This window comes from Rhipicephalus sanguineus, chromosome 5 (genome assembly GCF_013339695.2).
Source record: "Rhipicephalus sanguineus isolate Rsan-2018 chromosome 5, BIME_Rsan_1.4, whole genome shotgun sequence".
Taxonomy (NCBI): domain Eukaryota; kingdom Metazoa; phylum Arthropoda; class Arachnida; order Ixodida; family Ixodidae; genus Rhipicephalus; species Rhipicephalus sanguineus.
The window spans coordinates 78173354-78197764 of record NC_051180.1 but is presented as its reverse complement, the minus strand read 5'-3'; the positions used below and the strand labels follow the sequence as shown (position 1 = coordinate 78197764).

Genomic DNA, 24411 nt, shown 5'->3' with positions numbered 1-24411 from the left:
TATTTGCGTACCGTATTTCCGTAACTTGCTAAAAGACTCTAATGTCAAGCATGTACGGTATAGTCAACTTTAAAGAGAACACGAGATAGCATGGTATGGGCCTACCGTTTGCCGCTGCTGAAATTAAGCGAAAGCTGGCGAGAGTAGAAGTTTCATTGTAGATGGCATTGACTCCTCTGCATAATGTGTCTACTCTGCTTGTGCCAGCAGTCGTAGCTGGGATCCCTCTAAAGTGCAAGCGGTGTGCTCCTGCGTGCCCTTCAATTTTTTAACACATTGTACAGCGACGGCTCTCTAACTGAAGAAAAGTAAAACCTTCAAAGCAGAAGCTGTCCAAAAGGCCCGTGTCTGTGCTAAAATGTGTCCTACATAGCTGTTGCTAAAAATTCAGCAAAGCCCCGAGACTGCTTGCATGTCACAACTTCACTAAAAGAAGTAATCCTTTGAAAACCACATTGTCTTGCTACTTTGTTCGCTTGACTAAGCTTATGCTCATATGCAAGCTTCCTTTTTTTGTTGTTGTTACATGCAAAAAAAAAACATGGCTACAAGAAAAAGTAACTTGCAGAATTGCAATAGCCCTTGATTAACAGGAGACTTAAATCCACTACACAACACAATTCAGCTGCTTGTTTTCCTGACAACTTTGGTATAGCTTAAGTAAACAATCAAGCAAATTTTGTAAAACATGCATACCTTGCTTACTATTTCTCAACCTTTGAACAAGGCATTCGAACTTTCCCTTGCATCCTCCACTCAGATAACCAAGCATTTCATTTTAAAAGGTTGATCAGAAGCAGCCTCCAAGAAACAAAGCTACGCAGTGACCACGATAGTGTGATGCTTTTGAAGTTACCAAGAGTAAAACACATGCTACACAAAAGTGTAGCATTTATGAATTTCCAGCCTACATGACATCTCAGGGACCAGTGACAAACTGTGGCAACGACCGACTTCATTTGCAAAGTTCAATTGTGTGGACGTATTAACCGCCTAACAACAATTTACTCTTTACATTTGGCTCTTTCCCGTGTACTCTTTGCCCTTAAGGAAGCACCATCATTCTTAGTACTCTAGTGCCTTAAATGCATAGGGCCACTAGAGGTTCAATACCATGCCTGCTCTGAGGAACGACAGAAAATACCAAGTACAATGTTACAGTATCTAAACATTGGTTGAAACAGCATTGAGGCACTGCGTGGGACAAAATGCCACGCAACTGTGTCTTCACATCGCCAAAGGAAAGAGTCTCCTTTTTTTCTATAGGGCTTTTCAAAGTCTCACAAGCCGTGTGTTATGGTGGTCACACGTAGTGTACGGAAATCAACCAGGCATTTGCACTTGCAACGACAGCTGAGAGAGCAGATCCTGAGTAAATTTAAAAGCTTCATTCCATTTCCCACCATCACCATTAAAATCAAAGCAAGATTCGTCGACATACGTAATCTGCTGGTACATGAGGATCAGCATACGCTACAATACCTTGAACATTATGTCATTGATCAAAAAACTGAAGATGCACGAAAGGCCACCTGAAACTTAACACTTCCAACTTTGTAAGAAAGTTGAGCACACGAATGAAAAGGGGAGAGCTCTCTTGCAAAATTAGCCTCGAAGAACCACCTTCGACGGTGTCATGACCGGCGCTAGTGGCTCTGTTTGGTTGCGCTGAGGCTCTTGTGATACCTACCCTTTGCCCTAAAACCCAAACAGAGCCTTCATTTCGTCCATGCTTTCTTCTATCGTCCTCACAAACCTCTCAGAGTTTGTGCTCGCGCAGGATTTCTTGGACGAAACGTGAAAGAAGATCTTGGAGTTGTTCGGAAAGATGTAGGATACTCCGTAGCCGTCGTCGGACACTGGCCCGAAACCACCTCCTGGACAAATCTGCAGAGCAGGTTGTCAAGAGATTCCAGATTGATTAATCGATTAATCGATTGGTTGATTGATTGATTGATTGATGATTGACTGATTGATTGATTGATTGATTGATTGATTGATTGATTGATTGATTGATTGATTGGGCTGGCTAAATGCACCAAAGCAGTTACTATTATAGGGACTGAAGTGAAAGACGCCAAATTAACTTCACTCATCTGGAGTTCCTAATGATGTAGTACCTAATAAGGGCACGAGCATTTCATTCATTTCTAATCTATTAAAAGTCAGCTACTGTGACCAGGAATCGGACTCAGAAGTGTCACTACAAATGTAGTTACACTTCAGTTTTTGCATTGGAAGGAAGGAAGCTATTAGAAGCATTGGAAGGAAGCTATTACTACGAGGAAGCAGTTTAATATAGAGGTCTCAGCTCAGAAAACAGGAATGCATGTTCTGGTGCCCGCACTCAGTCGAAGCTTTCTGAATTTGTAGAATTAACAGTAAGAGGGCATGTCATGAGGAGACAATAGTATGTATGTGCACTTATGCTCTGATACACTGCTTTGCCATCACTAAGCATGAAATACAAGCTTTCTGCATTTCAAATGCCGGGGCGATGGGAAAGGGGCTGAAGTTGATTACTCCATTTTGTGCGCCTGAAAGATCGCAGCATACCATTATTCAAGAAGCATCGCTGCATTGCAGTAAAGTGGTCTTACTAGACACAGCTGCAATACATGCCATGTTCATAAGCTTTGCCTGAACAAACAGGACATGCAATTTTTGGGGGGGCAACTAAAAGCCGCTGCTGTGTTTCCAAAAAGAAAAACACTTTCATCACGTGCAAACCAACACCATCAACAAGAAATAAAGACTCGCCTTGTTCCTGAACACCTCCAAGTCTGCATCGGGCGAGTAATCCAGCTGTGTGTGAGGAGTCTGGCTCGTAGACAATGTCCAGGGACGCATGAGCACGTTGGTCAGAAATTCACTTTCCTGTGTGGAAAGTCCACAAGAAAACACTTTCAGCCTGAGATAAAACAACAAACTTAAGTGAAGCTATGACTAAGAAAGATAGCAGAAACATATTTAGACTTTTAAAAGTATTTTGACTTTTAAAGCGTAAACATATTTATACTTTTAGTAGTATAAAAGTATCATAGTAGTGCTATAAAAGTATAAACATATTTATACTTTTAAAAAGGCCCGCAACACTTTTTCAGCCTGGTCAGAAAACGCTGCCAATTGGTAGTCGAGGCTCCCGAGAACATGTGAGCCAAACATTATAGCGCAGCACGCGGCCTGTAATTTACAATAAATCCGCAAAGTCAGCTAAAAAGCGCTTCCTCTTCTCTTGACAAAAAATGATGCTTAAAGGAGTACTGACATGAATTTTAAACTTTTTCGGGTTGTTGCTCTAAATGAAATCACGGGTGTCGAGAACCCTAAAAAGAGTGTCGTGGTGCCTGGGGATGCATTGCACATATTTTTAATACCGCTTCTTTCAATCAGCAGTTTCGGTTTCGGTTTCGAGAGGGCGGCTTCATAGTGACGTGTCAAGTCTGCCCGTGACGTCACGGGCAGACTGCAACCCACGAAATATGCACCTGATGTCCTTTGCTGTCAGTCGAACGTGGTTCATGATGAGTGAACTGTCGTCCAATGCCTCCGACAGCAATTTCTGTGATTTAGGCTGCATGCAGAACCCAGATTTCGCAAACCAAGTGAGCTGACTTGAAACGTCATAGGGCTCTCCACGCGGTGAAGCTGCCTTGCAGATGCTGGGAGATGAAAACTTTAAAATCAAATTTAAATATTTATACGTGTTTCCCGGATGCGGTGTGGGGAGAGCGTTAACACTACATGCCAAGGAAACCAAAAACGTCCGTTTTGCTGCACTTCAAAATCGTGTCAGTACTCCTTTAAAGGCCGTTTCCACGCCATTGGCTGATTTGAACATGGCGCACTCGGTAGTTACTGCGGCTGCCGCGAAAGGCCGCCACTAGACCACATGCACGATCGCACTGAAATACGTCATGCGTAGATTCCTGCTTAGATTCCAGCGATTTCGTCGGGGCGAGAGAAGAGAGAAAGCAAGTACAGCGTGTGACAAATCTTTGTAACTCTGCTCGTACTGGACTGATTGTAAAAATCTTCCCGGCGTTCAATTCGTGAGGCAATAAGTTCCTTTAGTGAAGCCATTCCATGGCTACTTGGAAAAGTGTTGCGGGGCGCCTTGGAAGGCATTATCTGTGGACAAGCTGCAGGTAGTATGCAATGTCAGATGAACTGTTCTTGTCATGTGGCACTACCGATTTTGGCAAACGTGCAGCATGTGCCATTTCTCAATATTGATACATGCTTAGTGTCTTGTTATGGCAAACACTGTGCGATCTGAAGCACAACCTTCAAAATGTCATGTTTCACCGATGAACACGTGGAAGGTGTTTTCATTTTCTAGCAATGCCTCGTGCTTGCACCTGTGAGAATTCTATACCCTTGCCTGCTGATCAACATCCTTACCGTATTACCCTCGTGCCCAGTTTTTGGACTCCGGTGTGTTGTAAGTAAACAAACTCTCTGAAATTCCAAGAACAAGCTAAGCTACACGGTTCTGCTGCCACGAGCTAAGCATGTAAACACTTTATCGTTTGAGTGGGCTTTCACCGCAGCTTGCACAGTAATGTGTTCACTATGATCTTGTAACGATAATAGAAATGTCACTTGCTTTGAGAGTCGGTGGCTGCGGTACCATAAGTGTGGTTATGGTTTTCTATACAGTAAACCTCAGAATTCAGTAAGTATGGCAAGCACTACGTGGTCAATACCAGCAGCCATGCAAATATAGATTAAAGTTGACAGGTTATTGTGATCGCATTGCGGGACTCACATATTTCAGACCCTTGCAGGCCACGTAGAGAGCAAAGAGGTGCCTGTCGACACCCTTGCCGCTCATGGCGTCCCGGTAAAGCCTCTGATGCTTGGCACATGCACGTTTAAGGAGACGAATCTTCTCCTCCGTACTCACACTGTTCTCCACCATTGCCCTGGAAAGAATGAAATAAAAGAAAGCCCAAGAAATAAGGAAACAAAAAAAACAACTTGCTTAGAGTATAGGTTTCTATGCTTCATTGGCAGGAAGATATGCATTCTCGATAAAGAGAATGAAGGCAGAGTTCCTCTCTAAGAATTTCATGCCAGCGTCACAGCAGTGATGTCGGCGGCCAGACAATGGTTGTCTTGGAATGAAGCCCTTATTTCAACATGGCCACCTGTCTTCAACCAAGGCCTTGCCAGCAGATGTTCCCAGAAACATACCGTATTTACTCGAATCTAGGCTGGCCCCGATTCTAAGGCGACCCCCGAAATTCGCAAGGCCAGAAAAAAAAAAAACTTAATCACTGTACTCGAATCTAAGCAAACGCCTCGCCCCCCCCCCCCCCCCACTTTCGCACATCGTTTTTTTTTCGAAAAAAAAACATCGGCTTAGATTCAAGTAGATACGGTACGCTCCCATGTGACAAGTCAAGTTTTTTTTTTTGTACCGTTGTCAGACTGTAGTCACTGATAGACAAAGGCGCAGTCAGTGCTGTGTGAACTCTCCATCCACTGTCCACTTAAACAGATGACCAGGCTTCGACAGCTGAATGTTCACGGGTCAACGCAAGCCATTGTATTCACAGCTGAATGTGACATTCACTGTCTGCTTACTTCATCAACAGCCTTGTCGACGCAAACATTAGCAGTTTGCATCTGCATTTGCATTCTTAAGCATCTGAATATGCCTAAGAATTCTGAGGGACGAGTCATTCGATACAGTGTCATTATTTAAGACACTTAGACGAGACTGGATACCTGGGAAACATACAATACACACCCAATTGCAGCCTTGAGAACAATGCAGTTGGTATTGTTGCTTTTTGTTTCAAGGAGGCACTGGCAATGTAGCAAACAAGAACAGTGCAAACAGGCAAATCGGCAAGTAGTCATGCGTGTACAGTACGAAGCACTGAACGGTGCGCTGTGGGGTGTTCAAACTCTCAGTCATCTGTACACATTGCACCTATGAGGAGAGTGGCGATACCACAAAGTTAACAGAATATTTCAGCATATTCAAATTATCGGTGCCTGAATAGTTGGCCAACAAGTACATACCTCAACATACACTGACAGTACGCAACAGTATAACCTCAGAAGGTATCAGCCAATGACACTGCCAGCAACAATCTGATACGGGCATAAATGCAAAAAAAAACGCAGCAGTAGTGTACAGCTGTTTGTTCTAGTACAAATTGATGCATACTAAAGCTCAAGAAGAAGACACAGTTCACTTCACTCACAACATGCAAAATTATATATGAAACCAACAGATCATGCAACGTGCCCACTTAGAGCAACACTGCAAGAGCTAACAGCCATGTGCTAGCTGTAATTGAACAAGGCCTGTTTAAATGTCAACGTCTTTCCCAGGTAATGTGGTATGTGTGTATATAGTTCAGCACCCAAGCATAAGACAAAAGAAAACAAATTAACTACAGTTCGTAAAATCGAGACATGAATTTTTCGCTCTTTTGAAATATAAAAGTGAAACGTAGCTATATACGTGACAGCTATCGTGGCATTTTATTTGCCACCAACACACTCCAGTGCGTGTGAAGTCTGCAAGGGTAACCTGGACATGGAGCCTCTCATGTTCTGGCGATACAGACGAAGAGCCCTCACATGGTGCTGACATGCAAAGACAGGGAGAACAGATGTAGTGATTGTGCAAGCAGGCAGAGCAAGAGAGTTACAAGGAGAGACTATCAGTGCCATCTGTCGCATAAACCATTAAATAACGAAAGTAACCACCGTGTTTCTGTGGAAGCATTCAGAGGGACAACAAACCACCAAAGCCTGTGCCATTTTGTACATAAAGGTGCTACCTGTAAACAGTTAACGGCATTGTTATGTGCACGGGCGTGGCCATGCAGCCTCGTCAAAATATAGGTAGGGTCATGACGACGGCAGCTAGACGTTTTAACGCGTTAGCGCATGTGTAAAGAAAAACCAGTCTGCGTCAAAATTAGAAAGAAAACACAGCATTTTTACTCATTTATTTCAGGAAAAACTTCGTTATATTGGGTTTATTGCCATGATAGCTTCGTTGTTTCAAGTTGATGACAACATGGGTACCTATGGGTATCTGCCGGGGAATGGAAACTTCTTCGTTAGATCAGGAAATTTGAAAGATCGGGTTTCATTAGATGGACTTTTAACTGTAATTGAATTATGTAGTTTTAAGTGCTAAACTGCAAGCTCAGCATCACAATGCCATAAACAATAAGCTATTGTGGCGGGTGTATGCAATCAAGTGGGACTCCGCGAGAACAGACCGTTGGGTACTTAGTTGGCTCGTACGTGTTTAACTTTTCGCTTGTTTCTGCGTTTGCTTTGCGCCGTTTCCTCTACCTTCAAGCAGGACTCACCTCACAAATTCCGTGGCCTCGATAGTGCATGATCGCACCGTCTCAGTCCGACCATTGAGGTAGAGCCGAGTCATGCTCGCTTCGTATGTCTGAACAAACTTCTTGTTCTCTTTGTAGTACGCAAGCTGCAGAGCCATCTGGATGAATGCATCCGGCGATACCTAAAGCAAGTATGAAGAGGAAAAAAAATGGTGCTAAGCAACTTACCCTTATCGAAACCACTAGGGACCGTTTTTAAAGCTCAGTGTGTCTCTCAGCGTAAGAGAGTCTTAGTACTCCACTCTGTGGTCATGGAACAGGCTCAAGTAGAGACACGTATGAGAATTAGTTTAAGTCCTCACAAAAAATACGTCATTAAGGAAGTTGTGCCTCTGAACACGAACAAATAAAAAAAAAACATGCAAGTAAGGAAAGTATCAACAAGGGTCTGTTGCATTATCAGGGCATTGCCTTTAGTAATCAGACGTCTTGATTTCTTACCCTGCATTTCTTGATGACCCCTTTACCCCATCCATCATGGTCTCTCACAAACAAATCCAGATCATCATTGGCCTGAAATAAAGAGAATTAAAATATGATACCGTAACTGAATTTTTATCCTAGTGAACATTATCAATTACCGTATTTACTCGAATCCAACACGCACCTTTTTTTCGGTAAAACGAGTCCAAAAATCGCATGCGCGTTAGAATCGAGTACCGAAAAAAAAAAACTCTTATCATATTGGCATCGGCATTTCAAAATGGCCGCCTCCTACGCGCGGCACGCCTCGGCTATTTCTGCCATTGTTTCAGTTCGTACGTGTGCTGCGGAGTTTGCCATCCCGTTCTGCGTTCGCATCGACGGCATGCAAGTGCCGACTCTAAATACTCGACGAGTACACCACGATGCCGCATTTAAAAGAAAAGTTATTTACATGTGCAGAGACGGACGGAAATCGGGCCGCATCGCGGTCGTTCGGAGTTCCCGAAATGTGCGTGCAAGACTGGCGCAAACAGAAGCAGAATATTTTTTACAGCAAAGCTTCACGAAAGGTTTCAGTGGCCCAAAGCAGGGCCGGTTTCCCAAAATCGAAGAGCATTTACAGCGACAAGGAGTGGTCCGACAGCGACGAGGACTGATCCATTACGCGACTCGTATCGCCGCCGTAGTGGTGACAGTTTTAGCAGCAAGGTCCGCTGTTTGACTGTTTTATTTTTTGAAACTTTCCTTCTTTAAAACCCAAATACTTATTCTACAGAATGTGCGAAGGTTGACTCCTACGAAGTTTTTTTGTTCTTTTCTCTCGCGAAACATGGGTGCGCGTTACAATCGATGTCTTAATTTTCTTTTTTTTTGGTCGTGGGAAACGGGTGCGCATTACAATCAAGGGCGCGGTAGAATAGAGTAAATACAGTAATACCGGCAACAATATGCATTGCCAAATTTCATGTCTGAATGAATATTTCACTGCAAGTGATTGTGGCTTTAGTCTTCCTTCGGCACGGCCACGGTGTAAGAATATACTCAGGTGATGACACTCTTCCCCCAACGCATGGGAAACCGCAATCCACGCGCGTCTAGATAATGTTCGGGTTCTTATCAGATGACTCGCAGTTTCATCGGCGCCGTCTTAGAGGGCGCCACGAAAAGCGGGGCAGTCGTCTCCATAGCAACGCGCATGCTGCTGATAACGTGCATTTTCCTGTGCCATTTTGCTGGATAATGTGCATCCGCCAAGCGGCGTCGAGGGGCGAAATCGAGAGAGCAACAGGAGAGGGCACGGCGAGCGCGGCGGCGATGACGCAGCACCACCGTGATTCGGTTACTCGCGGGCGCTCTCCGCCTCAAGCCAATAGATGGCGCACCGCTCAACGGACCGACGACCGAACATTTTCTGGCCGCTTAGGCGCGCGCAGTGTCAACACCTGAATATTCTTACACCGTGGGCACGGCGCACTCGTTGATGGCCCAGAGAGCTCCATGACAGCCATCCAAAAGCAGATGCAGCTCTGATCGCTCGGTCAACGGAGGTTGCAAATGACCACTCCGCAGGTTGGTTCAATTCTCCCTTCACCATGTCTTTATTCCCCTGCTCCGTTCCCTGCGAGTTTGCAGGCTGTGCAAGATAACTAAACCTTTCCTAACAATTACCACTTCTTCCCCTATGAAGCAATTTTATCGAAAAAAGAAAAGAAGATGGATGTTTCTAGATACGGAAATTGCGAATCTACATGAAACATTTTTCAAGTCTTCGATAGTGAGTGCTTGTTTCGAGGCGAATTCAAGGATGACTCGAGGACCAAACATAATGTGCAAGTATCTGGATCGTCATTGAAAAGTCTCGGATACATTCAAGTTTCCAAGTGTAAAATGCACTTGCCCGCTAGTGGGGCTGCCAATAGTCATTTGTTCAGATACACTGGCCATCCTAACCTGGACATGCAAGACATGCTTTCGGTGGCCTAAAACAGACAAGGAAAGATAAGTAATAATAAATGATGCTTCCACAATACCAAGCCACATCACTGTAAGAGGAGGCTTGATAAGAGAGAAAAAAGATGCCAGAGAAAATTACAGGCGGTGACACAGCCTTGAAGTTACTGTACAGCAAGCAGTGATGTGATCAAGTGGGATGGCAACTTCGCAGACCAAGTTAATTTTATCGGGTAATGAAAAAAAGGAGAAGAAAAAATACATTCAATTATGGAAAGAAAAACTTTACATCCACCCTTTTGCAAAACAAAGCTAAAAAGAAAATCCATATGGAATTCCCAGAAATGAAGCTTCCTAGTTGACGAAGTATCAGCCCTTGGTCAGGGTTTCATTTGCCATGGACTACATTGCAATTCAAAAGAGCCAAAGACTAAATTTGACAAATGACAAGAGCTGCTGCTGTACCACTACAACGCAACTATGTATGTACTATGAGAAAATGCCCTGCAATACATGTTGGCACACTGACATACCAATGAACAGGGTTTTGGTGCTAAATTCAAGAAATGGAAGTCTGGCCTTAATTCCTTTTTTTTTTTCTTCTAGTAATCAGCCTCCAGCTACATAGTAATTAATGAAGACAAGATTTTGAACGAACACTTTATCACTCTACACTTCTTTTTCTCTTTAGTGCGTCCCTAGGGTATCAAACGCAAAGCATTGCGAGTAGAAAACTCCAGCTATTTGATTGGTCAATCTAACTATATCCAGTTCCAAGAAGTTTATTGGAAGGTAAGTCAATGGCACAGCAAGTGCAACGACACACAAATACGAGCCCCTTCGTAGTAACAGCCGGAAAAACGTGTTGCCGTCATACCTTCCTTGCTTTAGCCAGAGCCTCGGCAATGTCCTTCTCCAGTTCAGGCGAGATGTCCCACACGAGACGCTGGGGTCGCAGGATGGCATACTGCTTGAGCTTCTTGCCCGGTGGCATGCAGCGGCCGGACTCGTCGTACAGCTTCTCGAGCACTCTGGACACGGAAATAAGACAGTGCAAGAATAAAGCTCAGCGCTGCTGCTACTCAAAATGTTCAAAGCCAACTACAAGAAAATTTTACTTCGACTAAGTTCGTTATCAACGAATTCTGGTACGAGATACTTAAAGCAATCGACAACTGCACAGAACGTGCAATTAGATCCTGGTTGAAATGAAAAGACCATGAATTATAGTGACAGATTCCAGCATTCCTTTTGGATCTGAGTAGGATTTATATTTTTTTAATCGCATTTAAAAGTCACAAAGGCCGGTATGTTGTGCAGCCTAGTGGAAGAGCCTTGAAGCTGGATTATGGAGTCATTCACTTTCCTGTACGTAGGCTGATGCTTTCATGTCCACCATAATCAGTGCTCAAAATTAGAGTAGGTATAATATTATCAACCTTGCTCTATTCTGTGCTGCTTACGAGGAAAAAGAGGTTGCATGCTGAGAAGTGGCGCGGCCTTTGCGGCAACTAATGGAACATATCGAGCTGCGGCGCATGCACGCGGAGTGCACGCATGAGCAGCAAACCACTGTACATAAACACGGACCACTTTTGCACTCACCTTCCACTGTTTGCAGCATTTGCTGTGTGTACGTATACAACTTCACATTCATCGCAGACAGAAAAATTTGATTATATACGTATGTTTCATGGCGTTTTCCGCATTACCATTCCATCATTAGATACTCTGATCGGTACGCTTTCTGTTGCGCTAAAGAAAACAGTTACCATAAAAATTGGTTGTCAGTCCCTTTAACGAAACCTGGGCAAAGCTTAATGCTGAAAACGCTGCACCGGCATGACATTTAAAAGAAATTCCACCAACAGATATTCTGCTTATAGGTGCAGCACAATATGCCCAAGCAATGGTGAGTACACCAAAATGATGAAGGGAAACGGCAGGTGATGATTATTCATAATGCTGCCATTAACATGTTAGCCAAATATGCATTATTGGACAGCTTTAGCTGAGTGCTTAGAATTTTCTCTGCTTTGACAAATGTATCTTCACTGCTTTCACACAGCCATTCAGTGTAAACAATTGACGTGCGTGCACAATACTTCAGGAGGCCGTGAAAGGCATAACAGCTTCCCATCTGCTTTCTTTTTTACACATTTATGAATGCCTACAAGATCTAGCCTGGACAGTAATAGTCAGTGCCACTCGCAGCTACAGTGGCAGATTCTGATGTGCTTTGTCTTTTTGCTAACACTTCCAGAGCTAATCTTTTGTACTACACACACAAATACTCAGGACGGAAAAAAATCTGGGAAGACAGCTATCACAGAAAACAGCGTACACATAATGTCGAAGATTCACCTCCAACACATGGCAGGTTAATTTCATGCCCACATTGAAATCCATATCCAAACTATTACTGCATTTCAGCTTCCACAAGTTTGCCTGCCTTAATAATGTTTCTCTCGGGGTCAAACTCGTCACTCACTCCCTCGTAATGGTGGACTCCCACATGTGGGCCATTGCAGGCGCATCGGCCATGCTGTGCTCGCAGTTCATGCCCGACGTGCAGTCCTTGAACACTTGAACGTTGAGAGACTTGTCGAACCAGATGCTCCGGCCGTCACCGTGGAGCAGTAACTTCCCCCTTTCAGTCAGGCCCCTTGGTTCCAGGTCATTCATGCTTACCTGCGAACAGAGGTGTGGGGAATATGATGAAGAATATACCGTAAAGCACCGCGGAAGCGCCCAGTTTCGCACAAGCCCCCCGTATTAACGTTTCCGAAACTTCAGCATTCTGAAAAGTATATGTTGAGTGCCCACACCTCCCAAGTTTCTCTTATGTTGGCTCTGATGTAAGCGTTCGATTCGAAATTACACCAATATGACACGAACTATAGATGCAGGAAACAAAAGGTATGCATATTAACGAGCCCCAAATTATTGCGTTTCAATATGTGAGTACTGTGCCTTACTAGTCAAACCTACTTATCAGAACACAGATTTTGACAATATATTGGTTATAACAAGGAGAAGTTGCTGCACAGTCAGCTTCTCCATATTTTCTATGGTGAAATAACCCGGTTACTACAGCGTCCCCACGTCACATTATCGGTTATCGTGATGAAGTCTGGCTACATACCTCGAGCAGAAAAGTAACCCCCCTAAATTACAGCTTTAAAATTGAATTCTGGGGTTTCACGTACCAAAACCATGATAAGATTATGAGGCACAAAGTAGAGGAGGACTGTGGAATAATTTTGACAAGTAATATAACGTGTCTTTCGTGAGAGCATACGCTTTCGCCTGTGCTCTACTTAGCGTTAGATAAAGGGCCTGCAAATTTTAATTATGCTTCAATAAGAAAGAACAATTCATTTCCCTCAACAATTCTTTGTCTTTTATCTCTTGCCTTCACCCTTATCTCTTGCCCTTAAGACCCCTTTATTCTTCATGCGCTGATAAATACAAAATAAACTGTGCTGACTATGTAACAATGTAACTGGTACTTACAAAAAAGGTGGCCTTCTCGATGGCATTCAGACTCTCTCTGTTTATGCCATGAGAGAAGTGCTTCTGCCGAATCTTCGCCCACGTCACCCTGTCTAGCGTGGTGAGAGCGGCCAAAGATGCCTCGGCTTCACTGGCTACGGAAAATAGAAAACGAGAATGCACAACTCGTCACATTGGCATTTCGTTTTTCTGGAAGCACGTTAGCTTAACGAGGCACAAGACATTATTTTAGCCACCTGCATGTACTCAAATCTCAATTAGTAATCCACTCTAACGGCCATAGCCAAAGGACCCGCAAGAATCTTCCACATTATTTAAAAGCAGGAATGGGCTTCCCTTGCTATAGTGTGAGAATATGCGGAAAATGTGTTGGTACAGTTGAAGTTCATTGTGTTGTTTCAGCTTCAGGTCCCTAAAGCTCTGGTAACCAATATGTACCTTGGCACTGCATCACAATAAAAATTTGCACGCCTACCGTATAAACGCGTGTAAGGGCCGCACCCGTGTAAGGGCCGCACCCCGTTTTTTTGAAGTGCATATTCTAAAAAAAAAAAATCCGCGTATGAGCCGCACCCACACTTTCCTCAACCAATACGTATTCAAAATGCGCGCGCGCGTAAGCTTTTAGGCGTAGTCGATAGATGGCGCAAGGAAACGCAACCATCGTCGTCACCATATTAACTCTTATGTCGTCACCAGAGTATATAGATATATATTTTTGGATTGTATTCGTTTAAGATGTTCGTGAAGTGGGCTAAAAATTTTAACATTTTATTAGTATTCATAGACCCGCCAACTAAAGGTTAAAGCGGGATTTTATCTTTAGCTTCTCACATCTCTATACAAACGCGCTATCGGCGCTATCCATATCGGCATTAGCATCACCAACTTTGGCATGGCGTTCGCGTTCGGTTTTTGCAGTTCAGCCAGCCGTTTGCTGTAGTTTTCTGCACTGTTCGATGACCTTCGTGCTAGCTTGTTTTCTACTCGGCGTTCACGTTTTGGCAAGATGGGCAAGTACCTGAATAGCTACACTGCTGGCTATAAGTTGAAGGTGATCGAGTATGCTCTCGAGCATGGGAAACGTGCCGCCGGCAGAGAATTCGACGTTGACGAGAAGTGTGTTCGACGTTGGTGTGCTCAAAAAGAAGCCTTGCGAAACACCAACAGCACTAAGCACGCTTTCCGAGGAGAGCAGCGCAAGTTTCCCGATTTGGAAGAAGACTTGCTCCGCTATGTGACTGAAGTGCGGAATGATGGTCTTGCACTCACAACGGACATGCTGCGTGTGAAGGGACTAGCCTTGGCGACTGTACTTGGGTGGATCCTATCTGCGTGGAGCTCGGTGTCGACGGACATTGTGTCCCGAAGTTTTAAAGTCGCCGTGATATCTAACAGCTTGGATGGCACGGAAGATGACTGCTTGTGGGGTGACGGCGCTTCGCAGCACACCATCTCATCTCGGACTCCAGGTCTGAGGACTCGCCGAGTGACGATGATTGAGCACGTATGTCGCAAGAAATGTCGTATACTGCGATAAACGCTCTTCGTTCGCTAACTGGTGCGTTTTTACTTAAAAAAAAAAAAAAATGTCGCGTGTATGGGCCGCACCCTGAAAATTGGCCCTCATTTCTTGAAAAAAAAGTGCGGCCCTTACACGCGTTTATACGGTATGCACCACAATGTTTTAAAAATTCCATCGCAGTGTTGCACGTGGCCCATTCTTTCAAGACACTTACGAGCCTAAGCGCATACACTTATCAACATGACTACATGATACTTCAATAATTCTATGTGTGTGCAATTTTGAACGCCAACAGCTACACCATTTTTTTTTCTGTTCCCTCTGAATCTCCTAATAGTGTCGCCCGCCTCTCAACATTATAAAACAACTCCAAGTAGAAAAATAAATTGAGCCACATTAGCAAATTACACTTTTACAAAACTGAAGAAGACGTTCTTACTGTGAGAAGAGGCTTCAAAAACCAGAAAATACACTAAAACAAAATATGAATGGTGACAATGCCTCAAAAGCTAAAGAGTGAACTTGCAAGCTTCCAAAAACATTTGCTGCGTCAAAGCCGCCCGATTACTAAAAAGAAGATACTTTAGAATGAGCGCCATCTCAATAACACTGCACCATTGAAATCTCAGCCCAATATTTTAAAAATGAAAACTAAAAGGTGACCTATTTTCTTCTCTTCCGGTTCGATTTTCAATCAACTTTGCAGTTACATATCCAAAACACGCCACATATAAGCAAAACATCCAGATAGCCCTGGAACCCAATTTCACGCATTGCACTATGCCCGAATAAAGTGTCTGCTTCTTTTCCTACTATGGCAAGTATGCACAGCGTTGAAGACTAGTCTCTCGACTTTTTTCACTATGCCATACGTGCTGAGTCTAATTCTAGCTATCAACCTCTTACTGCAAAATTAACAGAAGTAGAGTTTAGATATGCTTTCAAAGTAAACAGATTTAGTACGTATTTTTATTCACGGTCCATTTATTTGGCGTTAGTGTGTGCACTTTCCAACATCAGCTGTTGGCAAATGCTGCCAACTATAGCGACAAGAACAAGAATGTAGGTGCCAAGGTTGGCTACATGAACACTAACACTTCCCCCTTCTTACTGACCACCATCCCCCCTTTTTCGATCCATCATTCCTTTCCTAGATTGCCAACAACACATGCAAGATGCAGATTCTTATGCAGTGTATGAAAACCCCTATTTTCAGTATAACTGTAGACTAGGTGTTACAGTGTAGGAAACAAAAACATTGGATGTAACGACACCAGATTAAATTATGTGCATTAGAGCATGAAATGGAATAAAAAAACATACATACTTAAGAGTACTCATGTATATTATTTATATTCAAAGCACTCCCTATAGACAGTACGCACTTATTTTGTCATTCAATGACTCCGCTATGTACTAAAGCTAGCAAAAACAGAGGAAAAAAAATATCCAGAAAGGTAACCACTACACAAAAGATAAGTTCCTGGTCAAAACCACGGAATGAGCAAGAGACACAAATGTCAAAGGCATCAATGTCAATCTCAAGCCATCACATTCGCAGGCAAATAACAAGCTATATTTACACGAATTTGACACGAATTTTAAAAATTCACCGATGATTATGATACTGCTTAATATGAATTCTGAACACAGCTTCGTGTTGGGGCAAGGCCAACTGTGACTGAAGTTTTGGCATTCTGCAAGGTATCGACTACACCATAAATCAATTTTTGTGAAGTAGGACAGCACCCAATACGGCGCTATTCGTCTTTCTGTGGATAAGCGAGGTACCTGCTACACATCTGTAAGGTACTATGTGCACTTGGTTGATGCTGCATGTGGCTGATGACTATGAAGAAATATGGCTGAGCATTTTGCAGTGGGTGGGAAGCATTAAACCACACACTCATTGCACAATAAGCATTGTGTGATGACTGTTTGTTATTTTACTCTTCTGCCACGCTATATTACATAGGTTAACGCAATTACTTGCCCATCATGACGCTTGTATAGGGTCTTTTTGCAAATGAATTTCAAGCACCAGCGCAGCTCTGTAGTAGAATACTCGACTGCCACAGAGGGCGCGGGTTCGAATCCCATTCAATCCTGGGTATTTTTTTCTTATTTTATTTTTTCATGTCTATCGGTTACGCCGCCAATGGCAACGCTGCTCAACACAGGAACAGGCACCTAAGAGCTGCACTACAAAGTTCCCTGTGCGTTACAATCAAATACTAAACCAAGAAAAACATTTGCAATGTTTGCAAAAACCTAGTGTCAAAGCGGCCAGATGCAGTGCCATCGCCCCCACAGAACAGCAACAAAGCATACCTTGTTGGTTTGCGTAGGTTCATTTTGCACTCTACTGTAACATGTGTGTGTCACATCTGTTTCCACTGAAGCACAAATAACGACACACCATTTTCATTATGAAAGATCATTTTAAAGGAAAGTTATTTAACATTGAAGGTAGTTGCAAGGGAGCTGTGTCACATCTTTTTTGAGTGCCCGAGGCCTGTGACCATGAGTCGCCCAAAGGGAGGAAATCTTCAATCAATTATGAAAGGTTTCAACAAGCTGAAAATGGAAAGGTAACCGAACCTCAAAGACAAGCTTGCAGACTTTGTTAAAGGGGTGGTGCCATCAAATTTCGAGGCTATAACAAGCCTGTTGTGGGTTTCCTCTGTATGCAAGGACATTCCACACGAAGGGTCGGACACAGCAAACGTTTAGAATATATTTTAATTCACTTCCAAAGTGTACCTAAATGCTCATTCTCCCGATCGAAACCCATCGCTAGCGCGCCAACAGTGACGTAGATCTGTAGGATGGGCAACGAAAGTTGTAGTGACGTCACACCAAATCTGCTGTAGTAATGCGAGTGACCTCCGGACCTCCACCACTTCCGCAACGTACGTACTGGCTGTAATGAACTAGAATACATTCTAGTTCACTGTAGTACCGGCAAAGCATCGGTTGCTACATCACTCCCCGACTTTCGATCACTTCCTGGCTATGTGCGTCACAGCCTTGTGTGGTCACGTGACCACGCCTCCTACACTTCTACGTCACTGCCCAACCTCGGCGCCCAGAAACCGAAACCGAAAGCTGTCCAAATCAAAAGGCGATATTAAGTTATTTAGCGAGAATACATGAATCTTGGTGCGTGCATCATGCTTCCTGGAGCTATAGGAAACGCTTACAGCAAAGAATGCGCAAGCCACAAATTTGGTGGCACCACCCCTTTAAGCAACTCTGTGTAGACAGAATATCTCAAGACAGTGGTCAATAAAATGGAATACGGTTGTGGTTTAACAAAAAGCTATTTCAAAACCAATAAGAAACTGAATCAGAAAAGGAACTGCACAGAAAATAAGTTTGCCATTTTATGAAGGTAAGTTGTGCTTGTATCCTTTTTTTTTCTGATGATGGACACAAGTTCATACCCACAGTTTTCTTTAGAAGATTGGGTGAACGTTACATTTGGTTGCACTTTCATTTTCCTACCTTGAACTCTCGAAAAAAAAAATCGGTGTGCACTTGATTCAGGGGTGTGTTAGACGTACTTAAAAAAATGGTATGTATACAGCATCTATGGAACGTGTCAACTGTACATACCAGTGTGCTTCTTGGCATCTTCCATTATCCACTCAATCTGATGCTCGAGCGTTGTCGGAAAAAGGATTTGGTTTGCAGCGTCATACACATCAAGCTTGTAGGAAAATCCTTTATGTTGCAGCATAACGTGCTGAAAGAGCAAGCAATTTCAAAAAACAGACTGCATTATTACTCTTATCTTTATGCAAGAAGGCCAAGTAAACTGCAACCTCACTTGCTAAGCCACTCCTACCAATTTTCGATGCCTCACACTACATACACTTTTAGCCAAGCGATTTCACTAAAGAGACGCTTCAACTCTTAATGACTGCTTTTTGCTCTGAACAGCTAATTTTGCCATGCTCGATGCCAATTCTGTTTGCTTTCTGCCTCCTCTATTATTTGTGCGTCTGCATTCTTTCATTTCTCACCACATTAATTAATGTTAATGGTTACAAAGCTACTTCATCTGAGAGCAGCGGCTGTGTGATGCAAAGAGGTACCATAAATTTCTACTCCCCAGTTTTAATTTCACTATTCAAACAAGTACTGTCCAGCCTTAAGCAACAAACTCGCATAGAGCACAGCTCCCAAGGTAACAAGCTTTCTTCTTTTTTTCATTTCTGCTTCTTGCTTCTGTTAAAAAAATGCATGTACTTTGTTGCTTGATTTAATGAGGCAGAACAGCGACTTGATATCAGGTACATTTTTGCCTCGAGACAAAACTATTTTAAAGCGAACAGCAGCCTGAACTCACCTTTGATTCAGTCGAACTGTAGTGGCAGATTTCGTCAATATCTACACCAGGTACCCTGTAAAAATGACAGTAAAACTACATGCCGTAAGTGTCTAAGCAAATGTGAAGGATTACTGAGATACAATTTTTCTTTCTTTTATCAGGTGCATCACGCACTGAACAACATGGCCTATTTATACGCTTCTTTATGCAATGTGCAACATTTAGCAGAAAATATGTGCCGCCAAAGCTTCTAAGAACAAAAAAGAAAGTCTAAAACGATACGTTCTGCAAATACAGCTTCTAATAAGTTAGTAATGTCTGAAGGCTACTTTGAAAACATTTGAAGAGGCTGAAAACAAACTTACAGGCATCTCATACCAAGGAAGGAGAAGGTCACTGCCAATTTTAAAGCCAGTAGTGGTAGCCCAAAAATGTCATTTATAAAATGTTGTTTTAGCACTCTTCTTAATATATGCTGTAAAATTAAGGGCAGGTTCTCATAGTCTAATAAGTGACCCCTTTCACTTTCAAGCATCATATCTAACATCATTCCTCGATACAGCAAACAATTCTCCTCCCTTCTCTTCCCTCCTAGAAAGATCTGAAAGCTCGGCGTACAAGCAGTGACAGAGAGGGCAATGTCACGTTCCCAGGCATGCAAAACAGCATCTACTTACAACCAACTGACATTTATCAGTGTTTCTAATGAACGTACAGCCACAAGGTTTTGTTTGGGCATGGAAGGTCAATTCGACATTTGGAATGAACACAAGAGAGGTTGCCCACACAAGAAGATTTGCCCCCATCCTCAGCACCATTAACTCTCCTGCCCACTCCTCTAAACATGACGGCAACGTCATGTATCGACACATACATTCCAACAGTCTCACCTTGTAGTTGAGAAGAGCCTTTCATACTGGGACATGCAAATGGGAACTGTGCCACGAAGAACGAGGGGCTGGAGTTCTTCACGGTCGATGAGGCGCTTGAAAACTAGGCAGTTGTGAATGATCACTGCTGTCCTGCACGCAAGAATGCGGAAACGTTATCACATACAAAGGTTGCATTCCTGATCCTGTGCAGCAGCTGTCTTCACTGGATTATCTTACTGCAAGAATCACTGCCCTACAATGCACGCAAAACTCGCTCACAGGAAAAAAATCATTCGCCCCAGCAGCCCACACTGAATGGAATGAATACAATATGAAGTGCCCTGCTCCTGTAGAAAAGAATTGTAATCTGATGTTTAATCTGACGTATATGATGTATGTTTAATCTGACAATGGGTTGAAGGCATGGGCAAAGATGATAACGGTTACACCTTTACTACTGACAGGCAATAGCAAGGAATGACTGCTCGTCACATCAGGGAGGAACACTGCGCTGATCCTCACTGCCTTGCATGCATTAACATGCAAACCTCTATTAAACTTTGCAGCAGGATATCTCGAAGCAAGGCCATGCTAGAAAAATCCTTACAAGTGAAATTGTGTAGAAACGCGAATTCCTCCAACCTTTCAATAGAAGCATGCCCTCTTACTGCAGTCACTGAAAAGTTCATTATTCAATTTTAGTTATATGTGTGCCTGACCGTGATAATTATCCTTTCACTTTGTGTCCCCCTGGATACAGTAAAACCTCGTCAATACATTTTTGAAGGGGCAGTAAGAAAAACGTAAGAGTAAGAAAACTAACAGATATTTAGTGGTACAGAATTTTATTTCCATGCTTATGCTTGAAGAAACTGTGTAACGTTGCCTATTGCGTTAACTCATGCCCAAGCAGCACGAACAGTTTTTCGAGCACCTGCAGTGATGCTTAGTGTAGTCAGCGTATGAGATTCTTTTTGGCATCGACAGTTGTAGGCGTGAAATAACTAAGCACACGTTACACGACCAGCACCATGATTCCCACTGCGAATCACGCGAACTCCTCCTACAAATAATGATGATGATGAATCCATTCCAAAGCGACGGTGGAAAGAAATGGCATTCTTGAAGGCCTTACTTTCGTGAGAGCTAAAAACCATGTTACGTCATAGATGCCATCTCTGCGACACGAATCTCGAAGGCTATAATTTTGTTTGCGGCAACCGAAAGGTATACGTTATGCGTGTCGCTTGTGCCCCTCATATGGCTAATCTTATGGTCAAGCCAAGCCGAGCTGCGTGAAAAATCGACATGGCCGCTCTCTTCCGTGGTTTCTCAGCCGGCTCGGAGCGCACTTCGAGACGTATCTCACGGGAACGGTCCCGCAGTAGCGACGTAAGAGCTGGGTTCCCAATACATTCGATCCTATGTGAGTTTTGCCGAGAATGGCGGAAAACGACTTAACAGCCAGGAAAACGAAGCAATGAGGAATGTAACAGCGGGGTTCTACTGTACATAACTTATCTGCAAAGGTGATCTCACATACCTACCAGTGCTGAATTATAAGAAAATTATAAAGCTTAATCCTGATCACCATGTATACAGTCGAACCCACTTACAACAATGCTCAAGTGCCATGAGAATTTAACTGTTATGACCAACAATTGCTATAAACGGGTTGCACGAAAAAAATCAAAATAGGGGGACGGCAGGCTCTTGTGAAAAAACTACAATATCGGATGGGATATGCTAACCATCAGTGATAAGGATGACAGAGCTGCCGATTTGTTGGACATGCTTGAAAATTTGGATGCTCTCACGGGACCATATCGAATATCCAAAAGTATATTTACATGAAATGTGTACCGCCAGTTATGGCAAGACAAAGGAAAAATCAGGGACGCTACGGCGTGCTGACAGCTTCATTACGCACTTGTTCGGGAGTGGTTTTTGTTTCGGCTTTTATGGGCACGCAAGCATGTAGACAGAAGAGCCGCCATTCCAGTCAGCAACGCCACTCCTAACCTCCTAACAGAGGGGGGTACGGTAGCTAGTTTTCGTTCCCTATGGTGGCGCAATACGGCTCATCTGAAAACGGTAATGTTGTGCTTCATCGCCATGGGTGCCCTGGGCCCGAAAGCCTTCGGGTGCCCATTCACAGCAGCATGTTAACTGCGCGCCAGAGCGATGGGAGTTTCTGAACTAGTGGTGCGGTGTGGCAGTGGCGACTGCCCAGCGTGAACAAATTTTTATATGCAAAGCCAATCACCGAGGGTTTCGCAGGCCAAAGTCAGGTCGTTTTACGGCGCTTGCAGCATATGCAACCGAACTAAGCAAGAAGTCCGTGCCTTTGTTTCGGGAGCAATGTTGTGAAGGACTTGACAGTTTTGACAGTTTTCTCAAGCGTTTTTCTACGTGTGTGGAAATGACATAATATCCTTTAAGATCAACATGCGCTCGCTTTTGAAGCAGAATGTCGGTGAAAGTTCAACAAACGGCGACATTAGCGTTAATTTTAGCCATCCCACCCTAACTAAGTTGCACCATTAGCCTTTGTCGCGTTTTAGATATTCGTTCTGTCAAATTATTCAAAACTTCGAATGCTAGCTATTCGAAAGTCCAATCGAATTATTCAATTAGGAACTATTCGATTCGAATTCAAAACTCGAATATTCGCACACCCCTACATTTTACTCAAACTGCAGGTCCGAAAGTGCATTAACAGAAGCCACTGCCACTCCCGCGCTGTAGCAGATTTCAAAAGTCAGCGTTGCCGCAATGCCACAATGCTATGCGATGAAGCATATTGTGAATCCGAAGAGTGGCTGGGGGACGTTGGAGTTGTGGGCGTGGCTTCAGCAGCTTGAACTTCTCATTTTCTTCTGTCTTTTCAAGGATTTCGCGTTCTGTTATCTTTCAGCACGGACACCCAGCAGCCAGAATTCATTGCGATAACTGATAATGTGGCATGTGGGCATTGCTGTAAGCGGATTATTTCTAGAAAACATACAAAAGTTGACGGTGCAGCAGCTTTTCATTGTTATATTCGATATATTGTTAAAATCGGTATCATTATGAGTGGGTTCGACTGTATATAAAATGAGCATCTATTCTGCCTGCCTTTCTGAAAGTTACGCAGGTGATCGTGACTTAGGCAGGTGCTCAGAGCGCTATGGCCCAGAAACAGTCTGAGTGACAATTGCTGCAATGTCATACACAGCGATGAACATAGGCCAGCAAACTCACTCATGAGTCGACTCACTCAGACTCGGATCAAGCCGTGAGTCTGAGTGAGTCCAGGTGAGTACCATATTTACTCGCATAACAGGCGCACTTTTTTTTCAGAAAATCCAACTCAAAGTTCGGGTTGCGCCTTTATGCGGGGTAAAATTTCCAAAAATTTTTCGATAAATTTAATTTCAATGGCATCAAGCCATGTTGTGATGAATGAACAAATACCCACAAAGCGCCTCCTGTCTTTTCATTTTTTGCACCAAAGCTGAATAAGAATACACTCGTACACGAGCAAAATTAAGTTCTAGGGTTTCTTGTGTCGCATCAAACACGCGATCTCATTATAAAGCACACCAAAGGGGGGTGTGCACACTCCCTGATTAATGTCAAGCACCACTTCGTCCATCGTAAAAGAATTTTTGTTGACCTACAATCCTATCTACTCAACTTCAGTACCACTATCAGCCTTATGTCAGCTCACTTTTATACTCCCATCTACTCACATATAGAGCAATGCACTAGCGTTGATATGCCAGCTCCATCTTTATTGATCAGAGGCATGTTATGGAGCGGGAGAGGTACCATGACCCCCCCTCCCCCAATCTTTTTGGCGAGTTCTTGATAAAAATACCTCATGTGAGTCATCCCTTTCAATAAAAAATACCCTTACTGGATTGCAACCACTGATAACTCGCATTTGAAAATACGACATCAAAAGGCACCAAGCAGAGCACCGATTATGCGAGATATTGGTGTTGAAGAGCATTGACACTATGGTCGAAGAAGCTAATTACACACTAACGGACTCATGAGTCGACTCACTCAGACTCTATTGGTGTTGAAGAGCATTGACACTATGGTCGAAGAAGCTAATTACACACTAACGGACTCATGAGTCGACTCACTCAGACTCGCCCAGATTCAGATCCAGCCCAGAGTCTGAGCGAGTCCGAGTGAGTAATATTTCGGCGAGTTTGAGTCCGAGTGAGTCCGGTTGAGAAAAAGTTTAGAGAGTCTGAGTCCGAGCGAGTCCGGCTGAGGAAAATCTTGAGTCTGAGTTCGAGTGAGCCCCAAGTGCAAAATATATTTCATGAGTGAGTCTGAGTGAGCTCCACATATATTGCCAACCTATGGCGACGAACACGAAACATTTTTTAAATGTATGCC

The 24411-nt window shown here is 43.4% G+C and overlaps 1 protein-coding gene across 2 annotated transcripts in view; it reads right to left on the bottom strand.

Annotated features, from left to right (window-relative positions):
* Window positions 1-1377: 1377 nt before the first annotated feature.
* LOC119393809 (carnitine O-palmitoyltransferase 1, liver isoform) overlaps window positions 1378-24411 on the bottom strand; it is a 35328-nt gene continuing 12294 nt past the window's right edge. For both annotated transcript variants that reach the window (XM_037660977.2, XM_049416371.1), the window contains 11 exons: window positions 20032-20163; window positions 19160-19214; window positions 18424-18553; window positions 13281-13414; window positions 12256-12455; window positions 10642-10795; window positions 7830-7901; window positions 7350-7510; window positions 4772-4928; window positions 2761-2877; window positions 1378-1887 (listed from right to left, as the gene is read on the bottom strand). In XM_037660977.2, coding sequence (XP_037516905.1) covers window positions 1699-1887; window positions 2761-2877; window positions 4772-4928; window positions 7350-7510; window positions 7830-7901; window positions 10642-10795; window positions 12256-12455; window positions 13281-13414; window positions 18424-18553; window positions 19160-19214; window positions 20032-20163 — 1501 coding nt within the window. In that variant the 3' untranslated portion in view covers window positions 1378-1698. The remainder of the gene's footprint in view (window positions 1888-2760; window positions 2878-4771; window positions 4929-7349; window positions 7511-7829; window positions 7902-10641; window positions 10796-12255; window positions 12456-13280; window positions 13415-18423; window positions 18554-19159; window positions 19215-20031; window positions 20164-24411) is intronic.